This window comes from Peromyscus maniculatus, chromosome 2 (assembly GCF_049852395.1).
Source record: "Peromyscus maniculatus bairdii isolate BWxNUB_F1_BW_parent chromosome 2, HU_Pman_BW_mat_3.1, whole genome shotgun sequence".
NCBI classification, from domain to species: Eukaryota; Metazoa; Chordata; class Mammalia; order Rodentia; family Cricetidae; genus Peromyscus; species Peromyscus maniculatus.
In genome coordinates this window covers 145,579,081-145,593,874 of record NC_134853.1, presented here as the reverse complement: position 1 = coordinate 145,593,874, position 14,794 = coordinate 145,579,081, and the positions used below count along the sequence as shown (strand labels likewise).

Below are 14,794 nucleotides of genomic sequence, written 5' to 3'. Positions count from 1 at the left end.
CCTGGCTGTGGTGATGTGTTACTGCACTTGGGAGGCGGAGGCAGATGGAGACAACCTGGGCTACGCAGTTAGTTGGAGGCCACCCTGGGCTACATGGGACCCTATCTCAAAAGGGGCGGGGGGGGGGGGGGGAGGGACTATCCCAGTGAAGACACCAGGTCACATAAAGCCAACCTCCCCGACGTCTGTACCAGGGAAGCACTAGGCTGTCTTGGAAGGTCCTTGCAGCCTTTGATTCACCCACAAATGGGCTCAGGCCGCCACCCAAACCCCATCCTGTTACGATGCTCTGGAACCCCAGGCTCTGAGAACCATCCCCACCCCCATCCTCGACCGAGAGGCGTGGCAGGGGGCCACACTGCAGGGCTCCCATTCCACAGCCACTGCAGCGCTCTCGCCTCCTCTGCAGGACCCTGTGAGGTGCATGTTAAAAAGGAAGCCCCCAGGGAGGTCAGGACAGCCCCGGAGAAGCAGCAGGGGGCAGCAAAATGGTGGCCAGGTCTGCTTACAGGGGAGGAAGGGTGAGTGCTTCCTCCCTGAGCGGTTCAGTTCTCAGCCTAGAGTACCTGCCCACCCAGGGAGGGAGAAATCTGTAGCTCACCTACACATCTCAAATCTCAGACGTCTAGTCCTAGTTTTGCTATAGGCCTATCTGCTCTCTTGGGCCTTCATGAGACTCCCCCAGGAGAGTACTAACATGTATAACTGACAGGCAAGGCCAATGTCACCCCCAAAGGCTCATGCAAGCTCACCTCTCCATACCTTCCAACACGCTGTAGCATCTTCCTGGTACACCTTCAGTCTGCACTTGACTAACTCCAGCTCCTCCACAGAGATTCAGCTCAGGAGACATTCCTCACGGGAGCTTTTCCCTGAGCCACCCCTAGCCACCACCCACAGGTGATTGAGGAGCCTCCTCTGTGTTCCCGAGGGACCCAGGACTCTCTTCTATCACACAGCTTACCATCTGCTTCCTGGTCTATTCCCTAGAAACTGTGAGCCCTCGGCGGCAGGGGTCCTGATCACTGTATCAAGGACATGTTCACTGCATGAGTGGATGTGGCTTAACAACCTAGGAGAAATGTGGACTTTGGAGATAGCCTTACATCTGCTAGATCACCAAGACTTGTACTGAGTTGTCCTCATAAAATGACGGGAGTACGGGCAGGCTGACGCGGGGAAAGAAAGCCCCGGGAAGGGCTCAGAGCTCCCATGTCACTAGCCTTGGAAAAAACCCCAAAATGCATGCCTCCAGGGTCCTCCATAATTTCCTGGACTGCCCCACCACACCATAGCCCAGAATGACAAACCCAAGTAGATGCATGTTCTGGAAACTGATCTTCATATTCCCATAACTGGACCAACTGGATTTAAGCATGAAAGGTCTAGGGAAAGGCTTGGGGTTGGAAGAGCTTCTCCCCAACTGCTAAGCTCCAAGGTAGTGCTACAGGTAATACCACACTGTCCCATCCACTGCCTTCCCTTAACCTCACACTGCCTTCAACCCCAGAAGACAGAGGTCAGCGCATCCTGTCCACACCGGAAGGTCAAGACGTCTTCCTGGTATTGGCATGCATGGTCAAATTAGAGGGGTCTATTCATTGTACCAACCAGTAAAGTGAAACCCCAAATCGGACTCAAGGTATCCCAGAAGCAGAGCCTCCTGCCTTCAAGACCTCCCATCCGGGGATAGCTGGATGCCACCCCACCATGTCCACCGTTCCCCAGTGGACCAGACTGGTGAGGACTCAGAACACGGTTCCCCACCCCTCAAAGCCTCACCTGCAGATAGTGATAAGTCCTGGCTTTGGCCTTGGTCTCTGGACCCAGGAGCCCCTTTCCTGGCCCGGCCCCTGGGTATCCATCCCGGCCCTGGCTGACCATCATGGTATGCCAGGCACTTCGCTTGACTGACTGTCCGTCCAGTGACATGGACATGCCAGTGCAGGCAAGGCAGCGGCCTTCCGACCCGCCCGCACGCCCCTTGAAGCTCAAGTCTCGGTAGGACCCATCTGGAGCTTCCAGGCAGAAGGGACCACCGGGCTCCCCAGGGGGCCTCCCACCCGCCAGAAAGCCGCTGTCACTGTCCAAATTGTCATCAGAGCTCCACCAGCCTGTGGCCTTGGTCTGGTGTCGCCCGTCCCCCTTGCGGTCCTTGCTCTTGCTCCGTTTGCCATGCCGAGACTGGTGGTGGTGGTGGTGGTGGTGGTGATGGTGGTGGTGGGAGGTGTGAGGGCCCCCAGAGCCTGGGCCGGGGTAGCTGTCTCCCCCAGAGCCACCTCTTCCCTCGGCCTTGGGCCCATTGTAGTCTCGCTTCCCAGGTGCCTCCAGAGAGTGGGACTTGGCAAAGAGCTTCTGCACAGAGTGAACCAGGTGCCGGATGCGGCTAGGACTCTCGCTGCGAGCCTCAGGGGCCGGGCCAGATCCAGGTCCAGGCCCAGGCCCTGCTGGACCTCGCTGGTATGGGAGTGTGTGGAAGCCATCTTGCTGAACGGGCAACTGCTTTTCAAACTGATCCAGGAGCGTGGGAGGCAGGCGGGTGGCACCCTTGCCCTGTGGGTGGCCCACACAGTCTTCGCAGGTGTCGAAGGGGCCCTGGCCGGGGTACATCCTGGGGAAGGTACTGCTGCCTCCCCCAGCCCCCACCCCCCCTGGGCCTCCCTCAGGGCCTACTGATGATGGGCCCTCACTCAGGCTCAGGGGCCCTTCTGGAGAAAGGTGTCCCAGGCCAGCTCTTGGGGCACAGAAGCGGGGCTCGGTGGAGAAGGCCTCCCTGGAGCCCAGCAGGTACGGGGCCCTGGAAGCTGGGCCCACGTCCATATGCTGCTGGTCAGCAAAGCGGGCTGGGCGGGGATGGCTGCCTCGGTCGCCATGGTAACCCCTCATGGCCTCAGCAAAGGCTCTTCATATTGTTGGGGGCCAGGCCCCAGGAACCTCCTGAGAAAACAGGGAGAAAAGGGATTTGGACTGAACAACAGGCCACTTCACCTAAAATCATCTTTCACTAGGCACCGTGGCATCCCCTTGGTAGTGCATACCAATTTATTGTGATTAATTATACTATCTTTCCACACATGGACTGAAAAGTCCTTAAAACAGTCATAATAGACAGAGACACAAGGGCACAAAATAATTCCATCACTCATCAATGCCGCAAATTTGATAAATACTTATTCACCAGAGGAAATGCTTTCAGCCAAATGGGCTTTTAAATATCCTTAGATTATCAAAAACAAAAGGAGACCCAAGCAGACATACAACATATTCAAAGAAACCAGTCATTAGGTGAACTGGCTTTTAACAAGCTAAGCTGCAGCAAATTGATCCACGGCCATCCCTCTGCCTCAACCCTAGCCCACATCCCACTGCTGCCGACGCCAGGCCTTAGAGCCAGAGCAGCCAGGGATGGAAGGGAACACTGACTTCAAGTCCAAATCTCCACGCCACTCCATAACACACACCCCGACTTCCTTCCACATCTACTTCCTCGAATCTGACTACAGGCTCCTCCCCTCATCAGGAATGCCAGAGGTTCCTCCTACCTTTGCTGGCTTCCAGGTGCTCCCCACTGGAGTCATCCCTGCCCTTCCCCTTGCCTATTACCCTTTGCCACACTCCCTCCCCACGGAGGAGGAAAGACCACAGAGAAGGAATGCTGGCTAGACCAGACCCCATATGTGACACCAGACTGAGATTGGAACTCAGGACTTCTTCCTCCCAGGAACAGGGGGTCGGTGAGGCCAGGAGCCAGTGGAGAAGCCATTGTGGAACCAATGTCTCTGGCCCCCATCCCAGGCTTGCCAAGGCTACAGGACAAGAGAGGTCAACTCTCAGCAAGAGTTGCCTCCAATCAGGACTCCAGGAGCTGCCAGGACAGGAGCTATGGCAGGAGGAGTGGACAGCAGGGGGGGACAGGGACAGAGGATCTGGCAGACGGAGCCCTCCCCCACCCCAGACCAGCTCCTGGGCCATCTGCTGACTAGGAGATGGCAGTTTCAGAGATTCCAGACAGCAGCACCTCCTAAGACTCAATGTCCCCTCCTTCCCACACCGATTCCCCGCACCCACTCTGCTTCTGGTGTCTTCCAGACCCTGCCGGCAGCTCATCTCCTCCCTATTTCCCTAACACTAGTGATGCACCGGCTACTGCACACACCTTGTGGTCTCTTAGCCGACGGAAAAATCTTGTCATGTAGATGTTATCCACACTTACCACGAGAAAATGGAACTCAGAATGGGGAGATGGAAAAGCCAGCAAAGGGGCTGAGGCGCTTCGAATCGAGTGTTTGGGTTTGAGACTCTGAATATAACCTCCATCTCCCTGATACTCACCATCCGGGGTGTCCCATCCTCGCCGTCAGGATCCCCACCACCAGGCAGAATCCTAACTTCAGCAGGCGCAGGACCACTGGCTCCTGACAGGCAAAAAGAAGTGAATATAGTCAGAAGAGGAGGAATGAGATTCCTCCTGGAGTCCTCAGGACAGGTCCCTGGCCTGACAGTTTTCTTTCCCAACCCCCCAAACCAGGACTGGTTGGATATCCCATGATGCAGAGGCTTCAGACCCTCAGGGAAATGAAGTTGGCTTCATTATGCAAATGTATGCAAATGCACTCACAGGTTGGACTACCTCCAATTGCAGGTGTCTGTGTGATCTGTCTACAGTGCTCAGCTACAGCGTTTTCATTGCCCTTAAAGATGGCTGCATTCCACAGACATTTGTAGAGCGCCTACTTCAAGGCAGACTGAATGAGAAGTGTACTGAGGTCATTTAAGTGTGGCCCCTGTCCTTAAAGGGTCTGAAGTCTCTCTGGACAGAATTATGGTTCCTATACTCTGGCACAAGCTGTTCCTTCCTCTTTGAATGGCCTCTCATCTACCCTCAAGCCCTCCTCCCGGCGAACACTTACTCATATGAAGCCTCACCTTCCCATGGAGACTTTCTGTACTCTTTATTCTGGGTTATGCCTCTCATTTGGGCTTTTATGACACTCCGGGTACCCCCAGGCAGCAGCAAGCAGGCTGCACTGAAATTGTTTGCTCAGCCTCCATCTCCCCCAACTACCAAGGTCTCCAGTAAGGGGAAAAATAGGTCTGGGTCATCTCTGACTTGAGCCTGTCCTAAGTGAGTGTTCCACTGAGTGGATGAGGAAATGGCTGTGCCAGAGAGAGAGGACAAACTGCTAGGCTATCTTGGATTAACAACTAGACCAGATTCAGAAGAGAAAAATCAAGGAAGCTTCCTTGGAGAAAGAGATACTGGAAGTACAATATGGTTAGGCAAAGGTTGGGTGTGGGATAATTCCCAGTGGAGAAAATGATGGGTACAAGGTAGACAAAGAATGCAAATATCAAATTCTGAGGGGTGGTCTGGGAAAGTTCCAGAAAGCGGTTAGGGTTTAGCAAATACTGGAAGAGAGAGAGAGCCAGAGGAGAGGCTGACTCTGAAGTTTGCAGCAGCCGTGACTGGAAAAACTAATGAAGCCATTATTAGACACAGGGATGTCAGAAGGAAAAGCTAGCTTTGTGGGCATGATTAATAACAGTGAGAGAGACACAATCAGACACCAGGAAGAACTTCCTGGCCCTGAGGAATGTGACACAATGAAGATTGTAGAAGTTGGTAGGAATCTTCTATAGAGGAAAGGTTCAGACATGTGCAGCTCCCAGCTCCAGGGCCCAAACCAAAGGAGCTATTCGTCATCTTGCCTAGAGGGACACAGGGGTGACCTTACTGATACCAAGAGCCTGGCTTGGCAGTTCTCCTTTGTTGTCCTTTTGCTAGGATCAGGGGGAGTTCATACCACGATGGCTTGAGCTCTTGTAGAAAGCCATTCCGAAGCATCTCCCCCCGGGATGAAGCTTTGACTAGCCTGGACCTCTGTCTACGGCATAGTCCTTGTTCTGCCCCAAGAAGGACATAGACCCGAGTCTCACAGCACAAGGGCCACTTTGGCTGAACCTCGGACCACCCCGTTCACCTTGTCTATGGTCATCTCAAACTGGCACCTCACCCTGAACGTCCCAACAGTGGGCGTTCACAGGTGTCCCTTCCTCCAGATTCCCACACCAGCTGCCACCAAGCTGCTGGGCTGCCATCAAAATGTTTTGTTTTGCTTTAGTTTAGTTTTGGTTATTTTTCTTAAGATTTATTTATGGGTATGAATGTTTTGCATCATGCATGTATATGCATCACCCGTGTGCCTGGTGCCTGCCAAGGTCAGAAGAAGGAGCCAAATCCCCTGGAACTGGAGTTACGGATCACTGTGAGCCCCCATGTGGATGTGGGAAACCAACCCAGATCCTAGCAAAGGTCCCTAACCACTGAGTCGTCTCTCCAGCCCTCTCTGTCTCACTTTTTGAGAAAGGTTTCACATATCCCAGGCTGGCCTAGGGCTCCTTCTGTAGCCAAGGATGGCCTTGAACTCCTGATCTTGCCGTGTCTACCCGCCAACTACTGAGATTACAGGTGTGAGCCACCCCATCCAGCTTGTCATCAAGTTCTTCCCAAGCTTGCTCCTCATTCTCACCAATCCAAGTTCCCTTAGCCCTAGTCTGGACAATCACTCCTCTCCAGGCAGACACGGAGCACTCATGCCCTACTGGAAAGAACTGTCTAGGAATAAAACACTCAGCCCCCAGGACCAGGTGTACGGTATCGGACAAACGGTAGGGTCTTCCAAGCCTAACACGGCCTGTTGGTACATCATGCAGGACTTCAGTGAACACCAAATGACACCATGCATGTGAGACCATTTTACAACTCTCGGGGCCGGCGAGCTGGCTCAGCGGGTAGAAAAGCACTTGCAGACAAGCCTGACAATCTGAGTTGGGTGCCCAGAGCCCACAAAGGGCAAGGAGAAAATAGATTCCCAACCGTTGACCTTTGACCTCCACATGGGCCTTGTAACATTTGTGCACACCCCCATGAACACACACACATACACACACACATACACACACACTAAATTAATTAATTAATTATTTAAATTTTAAACCCCCAAAGATGACACAATGTAATCTCTAACATAACACCTTTATTTGATGATTGCTTTCAATTTGTAAAAAAATGTGTTATTTTCAATTATGTATATGTTGTGTGTCTGTGTGGGGTATTCAAATATGAGGATTGATGGCCACGGAAGCCAGAGGCCTGTCAGCCTCCTAGGGCTGGAGTTACAGGTGGTTGTGGTTGTGAGCCACCCCACATGGTGCTAGGACCTGAACCTGGGTCCCCTGCCAGTGTACTACGGGCTCTTAACCACTGAGCCACCTCTCCAGCCCATACTTTTTTCTTTTTCTTTTTTTATTGAGACAGGATCTCACTATGTAGCCCAAGCATGGAGGCCCTCCTTCCTCACCCTCTTGAGTGTTGGGATTACAGGTGTTGAAGAAAACCCACCAGAAACCTTTATTTGGGCGTCTAGAACCTTCACATACAAACAGCAAATAATGTGGCTAAATACTGTTTCTGAAGAAAGGGGATTTTCCATTCTGTATTTCCTAAAGAAAAAGAGGATTTAATCTCATGCAGCCCAAGCCAGCTCTGAATTCCTTACACAGGCAAAAATGACCTTGAATTTCTGATCCTCCTGCCTCCACCTCTAGAGTGCTGGGAATGCATTCATGCGCCCACCACACCCAGTTTCAAAGGAGAGATTGGATTATGAACTGGCTTTCTCCTGTGTACTATTCTTCAGATCCCATGCCTTCCCCCTCAGGCCCCACCTCATTACTAAATACAATGAATGGGGAGGAAAAGCACTGAGGAGGGCCTCATCATCCAATCCATCACCACTTCCTATGGATTCTGCGTCCTAAAAATAGCCATGCCCACTTAGTTCCATACCCACCAATCACTGTTGGCTGGCAGCAAAGACTGATTCTCAAACCCCTTCTCCCCTCCCAGTCCCCCTTGTGAGGAGGCCAGGCCATTCCATTGTGGCTAATGATTTATACACGAAAAGATGAGGTTCCTGGGGAAGTCTGCCTTTGTGACCAGGAGTGGGGCTTGCTGGTGCCATCCTTCCTCCCCTGCTTCCCGGCTGGAACTAGACGATGATGGCCAGATCTAGGCTATCTAGCTCACTGTGGGAGAAAGGCTTAGATAATCGCAGAGATGTTAGTCCTAACACCATCAGGCCACCGAACCTACACAAGCGGCTGCCTATCTCCAGGCCTATATATGATAAGGAACTAACTATTTTAAACCACTGTTGGCCAGATTTTCTGCGTTTGCAGCAAAAAGCAGTGCAACCAAATCCAGCTGCACCTCAAACATCACCTTCTGCTGGGACATATGCAGGAGGCTCCTAACTGATCTCCCTGTTCCGGTAACCCAAATTATCACTTGGAGATGCAGGTGTGATGGATGGTGTCACTTCTCTGCTTCCGACTCTTCACCAGTGTCCTTGGATGAGCACCTTAACCTGGCCAACCGAGCCTGCACACCTGTCCCTTCCTGCTTGCCCAGCATCCTCTCCCCACACGCTCCCCCTCGCTTGCTCACTCTGTTTCAGCCAAGCCAGCCTTTTTTCTGTTCCATGATCCCTGACATCATGGGGCCTACTCCCTGTCCGGAAAGCTTTTCCCCACCCACCTCTGCCTCGCTGACTTCTGTGTGCCCTTCAGATCTCAGCCCAGTTGTTGCGTCTTCAGGGGAGCTTTCTCTGGCCTCCCTGACTAGGTCAGATCCCCCTGCTGTTTGCTCTCAAGGCATCCTGTACCCTGCTCTTATCTAGTTACCATTTTAAATCTGTGTGATTCTGTGACTGCCTGTCCCTCTCGATAGACTGAATTCCATGCAGGAATTCTGACCATCCTCAGTGTATCCCCCGAGCCCCTAGGCACAATGCCTGACATGTAGTAGGTATTTATGGAGTGAATGTGTGCCTGAAAAGAACAAGGTCCTTTCACTTAAAGCATTTGATTCCCCAAGCTAGCCCATCATTCCTCTACACACTTCCATCTAACAACAAAGAAACTGAGGCTTGGACCTACCCAAGATCACACTGAGAGCTGATAGCAAAGCCCACACTGTCCAACTCCACAGCCTGATGGCTTGGCTACTGCCCAGCATGTTATTAGCCCAGAGAAGATGAAATGTCATTTGAAAGTAACAGGTACTAAGCAATCAAACAAATAAAATGATTTCACACAGACCACAGCACTAATGAGAGCCTCATTTGACATTTTCCCTATGTGGAGTGTGTAACTGTATACTAAGTTCAAGGTCAAATAAAGAGAATAAAGGAAACTTCCTGAAGTTGGTTCCATCTCTCTCCGTCGTCTCTCTGGTCTCTAACTCACGATGTATCAATCTTGAATCTGCAATCATCTTGCCTCCACCTCTGAGTCCTGGGATTGAGGCATGCCGGGTTTATGCAGTGCTGGGGACCAAACCATGGGGCTTTGGCCGGGCAAACACCTTTACCAACTGAGCTACATCCCCAGCCTCGCTTTCTCCACTTTACCACACCAAGCCACCTTTCTCATCCATGACACAGACAGCTGCCCAGATGGTGAACCCGTGGGCCCGGGAGGCAGCCACTTCCTCAGTTACCTGTGGCGGGCTGGGAGGGTGCTGTGGGCGGCGGGTCCTTCTGTGGACAGACCTCAAATCTATCTGGGAATGGAAGATGTGGCTCAGATGCCGTCACCAAGAAATTACCCAATTTAGCACCAACTACACAATCCAGCAATTAGTTTCTTAAACCGGAACTTGCTGGGGGCTGCCAGGCTGGCGAGGTTGTTGTTACAAATCTCACTGGGATGCCAGCTGTGTGACTCGCCAGGAGGCTGTCACTGCCCCGAGCAATTACCTTCCAGAAAAAGAATGGAAAATGGGAGACAGCAATGTGCTGGCTACAGAAGTCAGGGTACTTCCTCCTCTGCCCCAGGGCCCTGCCCAGCCAAAGCACTCCTTTCTTGAAACCTAGGTGACTCCCAGATGCGCCACCACCCCCACCCCAAGATCAAAGCAGTCACTGGTATGAGCCCGCCATCTCATTAGCTACGTTCAAATCCCTTTCTACGCACTAGCTGTGTGCACAGGGGCCTGTGATGTGCCACTTTGACGCCATTTTCTCATCTATAAAATGGGGGCATCGTGAAAGCGCTAATGACGTGGTTAATAATAAACCACATCAACTCCTAAGCACTGCGGCTAACGCAGTAAATATTCCAAACAAGTGTCTATCACTATGTGCAGTTTTATCTTTCTTCCTTGCTTCAACGGTTTACAGTATGACCTTGAGCAGGTCATTCCCTCTCTCTGAGACAACCATCTAAGGCCAATGGGACTCCGCTGGTGAAGAGACGAGTTGTTCTTGACAGTCCACATCTGGGGACCAGGGAGGGATCCAGATGTGCTCAAGAAAGACCAGTATCTCAGAGACCGACACAAGTGATGCCTTAGGGTGAAGGTGGAGACTTCAAAAATTAAATATTAGCTGATTCACTGCTTCCTCGGGAAGCTGCTGGGAGCACTTACAGCTAGACAGGATGGTCCAGAGAGCCGCAAATGGAGGTTGGAGCTCCTTAACAGGGGGCCAGTGTTATCCATTCCCACGGGGGTGGGGCCCATGAGGTGACCCCCTCCCCCTGCTGGCTTCACATAACAGATTTCCCAGCAGGTGAGGCCTAGGGTTTGTTTTGCTGCTGGGAGCCTGGGTTCTTCCATGCCTGTGACTGAACCACGTGTGCTGTTGAGAGCTCTGCCTTCAGGTCTTACCTAACCATCCCCTTTCCCTGTGTTAATTGGACCCATTCCCCTGTTTAGCCCTCTCCCACCCGACAGCAGCTCAGATGGCTGGGGCTGCACGCCCACTGGGAATGGCGGAACCAGTAAAGCACCCAGAACCCCTGGCCCACAGCTCAAGTGCCACAGTTATTATCTTGGCCCCTGGACTCCTCCCACCCCCTCACCTCCTCTGAGTCCACTTTAATCTGAGCCCCCTTGACCAATCTGACTTTACTTGGGCTCTGATACCTTTGACAATATCTCCGTTGCTAGGTGGGCGCCCTGGTCCCTGGATTCCCCCAGTCCAGCCCCACGGCCCAACCCGGGCCCTCAAGACTCCAAGGAAAATACCTCTCCTACCTTCCCTGCCACAGGAAATGGAGGAGGAGGAGGAAGAGAATGGAGGGAGAGAAGCTTGCAGACATACTCCCTTCCCTTCGTTACTTTATTTAATCAACTCTTCCTGGGAGCTCGGGGCAAGAAGGCTGCAGAAAACAGGCTTACTCTTCCAAAACACTCAAGACATTCCAGCAGGGCCGAGTCTAAATGCATCTCCTGACCCATCAGACAGGCTCACGCAAGCCTGTGAATAACCCATACCACCTATAATCTCTTTGAAAATCCCACCTCAGGGGGCTTTGCACTTGATGTTCTTGTTGCCGGAACACTCTGCCCCAGATATTCCCATGGCTTCCTCTGTCTCATCTTCGGGGCTCAGTTCAGACAGGCCTTCCCTGACCACTCACTCTAACTGCAGTCCAACCTTATCCTCCCCTGGTTCGTTCTACATCGCCCTGTCCTGCTGCCCCACGGCACTTACAGATGTTTGAAATGACTTTCTTCAGCCATTACCTTTTTATGCTATGCCTTCCAGTGATAAAGCATCCCTTCCAAAGGGGCCATGACTGGGCCGGTCTCATTGATGCAGGAGTCTGTGATCTAGACTGCCTGGTACCAGCAGATGTGAATGAATGGTTTCCATGCTGCCTTTGCCCACTCTTCTGTGCACAGAAGCCTCAGGAAGACCTCCACACCTTTCCTTCCAAGGGCTTTGGAGAGCTCAGAAAGATCAGTATTCAAAATTCTGCCCCTAACACAGCTCTGCTCTTCCTGTCTGCTTCTATTACCCAGATGTGCTCTTCTGCAGAGGGAAGGGAAGGGTGGAGAAGAAAGAAGAAGAAGGGTGGCCCTTGCGATGCAGCAGAGACAGACGAGCCTGTGAGGAGGCTCGGCGTCCACTACCAGCCCTGAGCAGACCTTGTCACTAAAACTTACTGGACCCCAGCTCCTTCTCTAGCTGGGGCCATGGAGCCAAGAAACCCTACCAATGAAGTGTGAGCTTCCTCTCCCTCCTCCAGGACTTCCAAAAGCCCTCTGAGATACAGCCACACTGACCAACCTTACCCTTCATGGCCAGCGACTTCCAGCCCATCTGTTCTCAGCCATGTCCACCCCCACCCCACTCCCACGCCTCAAGGGTCCAAGATCCCCAGTTTGGGAGTCTCCTCCTGCTGAGAGGAGTCATCCCAGGACCAGAACTCCTCTGAGGCTCTCGCCAGGGGTGGCTGGTGACAGAGAGTGTCTTTTCTAAGTTTTGAGCTGAACCATCCAGATTTATAGACCAGGTGCACCGGTTAAATCACCAAGGGCCTTAAGGAATTGCCTTCCTCTCCCACAGCCCCACCCCCACCCCCCTGTGTTCAAATGGGAGCAAGAACAGTCTCTCCCTCGGGTCTGTGATGTCACAGGATTAAAATAATGCAGGTAAGATGTCCTGGGCACTGCCAAGGGCTGGCTAGAGATGAAGGGAAAGCCATTTAAATGCGTGAGAACTAAACCCGGGGCCTCTTAGAGAGGATTTCTCAGACAGCCTTGGGCAGAGACTGCAGCCATGCCTGGTGGATCAGAAATGGGTACTGTGGAAACTCTTTCATTTTGTATATCCAGGAATTTGCTCGCCTAGGAAGCTTTTGGAGACCTCCCACATCTCGAGCATGCAGAACACAGCAGAGCAGCCCTGGTGCCCCCAGACGGTGGGACCCGAGGGAATTAGAGCCCTCTGGTTCACAGACCTCCAGAGCCCTCTGGGCCATCAATGGCAGTTTCTCTTCCCACTCCAGGGATTGAGAAGAAAAAGCTTAACGACCTCAAACTGGGAACTGGAAAGACAAAGGCAGCTATCTACCTGCACCTATGCTACCTCAGCTGAACCATAAACAGCTTGTTTCCTCCGCCTGGGTTTCAGTGTTCTCATCTGTAAAATGGGGACAATGGTATCTGCCCCTTACGTTGTACAACACTAACTAATGGATCAATCCAAGACAAGGTGCGTGGGCCTCCATTCTCATGTCTATTCTAGCATGAACCCCACAGCACCTTCTTTCATTTGTGTGTGACTTGCTCCGGCCTCAAGGTGGTGCCAGCCATGGCCACCAGAGAATGAGAGGCAAGAGCCACGTCTCAACAGGGGGTCCAAGAGACACATGATTCTGTGCCAGGCCAAGGCCATGGCCTTTTCTACTTCCAACCTAGCCAAACGGTCACATATCCCTGCCATGGAATCTACAGCTTAGGGTTGGCCTACCGTTCCCCGACACCCTCTATATAACTGGCACAGGGATGTCCAGCACAAAGGCCCAGCCTCATCTTCTGGGTTGGTGCCACAGGAGAATCAAGCACAAGGCTGGACCCTTCGAAGGGCCTTTTGTTGGCTGATTCCTATCCTTCAGCTCTGCCTGAAGACTTCTGACCCCACCCCAGCTGCAGGAATGCCTAAGCCCAGTTCTCCTCTGAACCCCAAGACTTATTCGAGGATCCGAGAACAGAATGGGAAGGGGAGGGGCCGGGAACAGAGCAGGTAAGTGTGCAGGGCAAGAAGCAGCAGAAACAGTAATAGCCATCCACCTGTCCTGTCAACTGCACCCTTGATGCATATATATTGTTGCTGCTGCTTTTGGGATGAGTAGCCCAGGCTAGCCTCAGGATCACTATGTAACTGAGGATGACCATAAATAACCTGACCATGCTGTCTCTACCACCCAAGAACTGGGGTTCTAGGCATGTGCCGCCACACTCAGTTGATGCCGGGCTGAAGAGCCACCTCAGAGCTCTGCACAGGCCAGGCAAGCATTCCATCAGTTACTCTATGTGAAGTATTTACTGAGAGGGGTCTCCCCATGAAGCCCAAGACAGCAATCACTACCTCCTCGTCTGTCCCATACCCCTTATTCTGCACAGTAGGAGAAATGCGTGGTGCAAGCTTGGAACTCCTGAGAGGCTAGGGTCAGAGATTTACTTCTACCTGGCCAAGCAAAGTATACAGTAGATTCTCAATGAGTTCAGTTCAGCTTCGGTGACTGAGTCATCAAGAGGGAGCAAACCAGCCGCTGATGCACTGGGACCAGAGAGAAAAATGACCCTGCAGCTGGGCCAGGTTGCCAGAGCAGGCCGAGCTTGCGTCCTGCCCAGGGAGGCATGCAGGCAGAGTCCAGCACGAAACCGAAAATCCCAGGCACCTATCAACTCAAAAGTCTATGGTTTGTAGTCCAAGCTGGCCTTGAACTTGCTTTGTAGCTGAGAATGGCTTTATAATTCTTAGTCGTCATCGTCATCGCCAGAGTAGTAGTTTTCTTTTTGTTTTTCTTTTTGTCTCACTTTGTAGTTCTGGCTAGTCTGGAACTCACTTTGTAGTCCAGGCTGAGCTGGTTTTAAACTCACAGAGATCCACCTGCCTCTGCCTCCTGAGTGCTGGGGTTAAAGGTGTGAGCCACCATGCCCAGCTCTGGCTGAGGATAACTTTAAAACTTCTGAGTCTCCTGCCTCTGCCTCCTGAGTACTGAAATTACAGGTGTATTCTACATGGTGATGGAGATGGAACCCAGGATCAGACTGAGCTATACCCCTACTTTTTTTTTTTTTTTGAGACGGGTTCCCTCTATGTATCCTTGGCTGTCCTGGAAATCTCTATGTAGACCAGGTTGGCCTTGAACTCACAGAGAGAGACATGCTTATGCCTCCTGAGTGCTGGGATAAAAGGTGTGTGCCACCATACCC

At 52.2% G+C, this 14,794-nt stretch overlaps 1 protein-coding gene across 3 annotated transcripts in view; it reads right to left on the bottom strand.

Annotated features, from left to right (window-relative positions):
* Dlgap3 (DLG associated protein 3) overlaps positions 1–14,794 on the bottom strand; it is a 67,358-nt gene that overhangs the window by 37,553 nt on the left and 15,011 nt on the right. For all 3 annotated transcript variants that reach the window (XM_016005974.3, XM_076565089.1, XM_076565090.1), the window contains exons 2-3: positions 4,333–4,415; positions 1,783–2,937 (exon numbers count right to left, since the gene is read on the bottom strand). In XM_016005974.3, coding sequence (XP_015861460.1) covers positions 1,783–2,886 — 1,104 coding nt within the window. In that variant the 5' untranslated portion in view covers positions 2,887–2,937; positions 4,333–4,415. The remainder of the gene's footprint in view (positions 1–1,782; positions 2,938–4,332; positions 4,416–14,794) is intronic.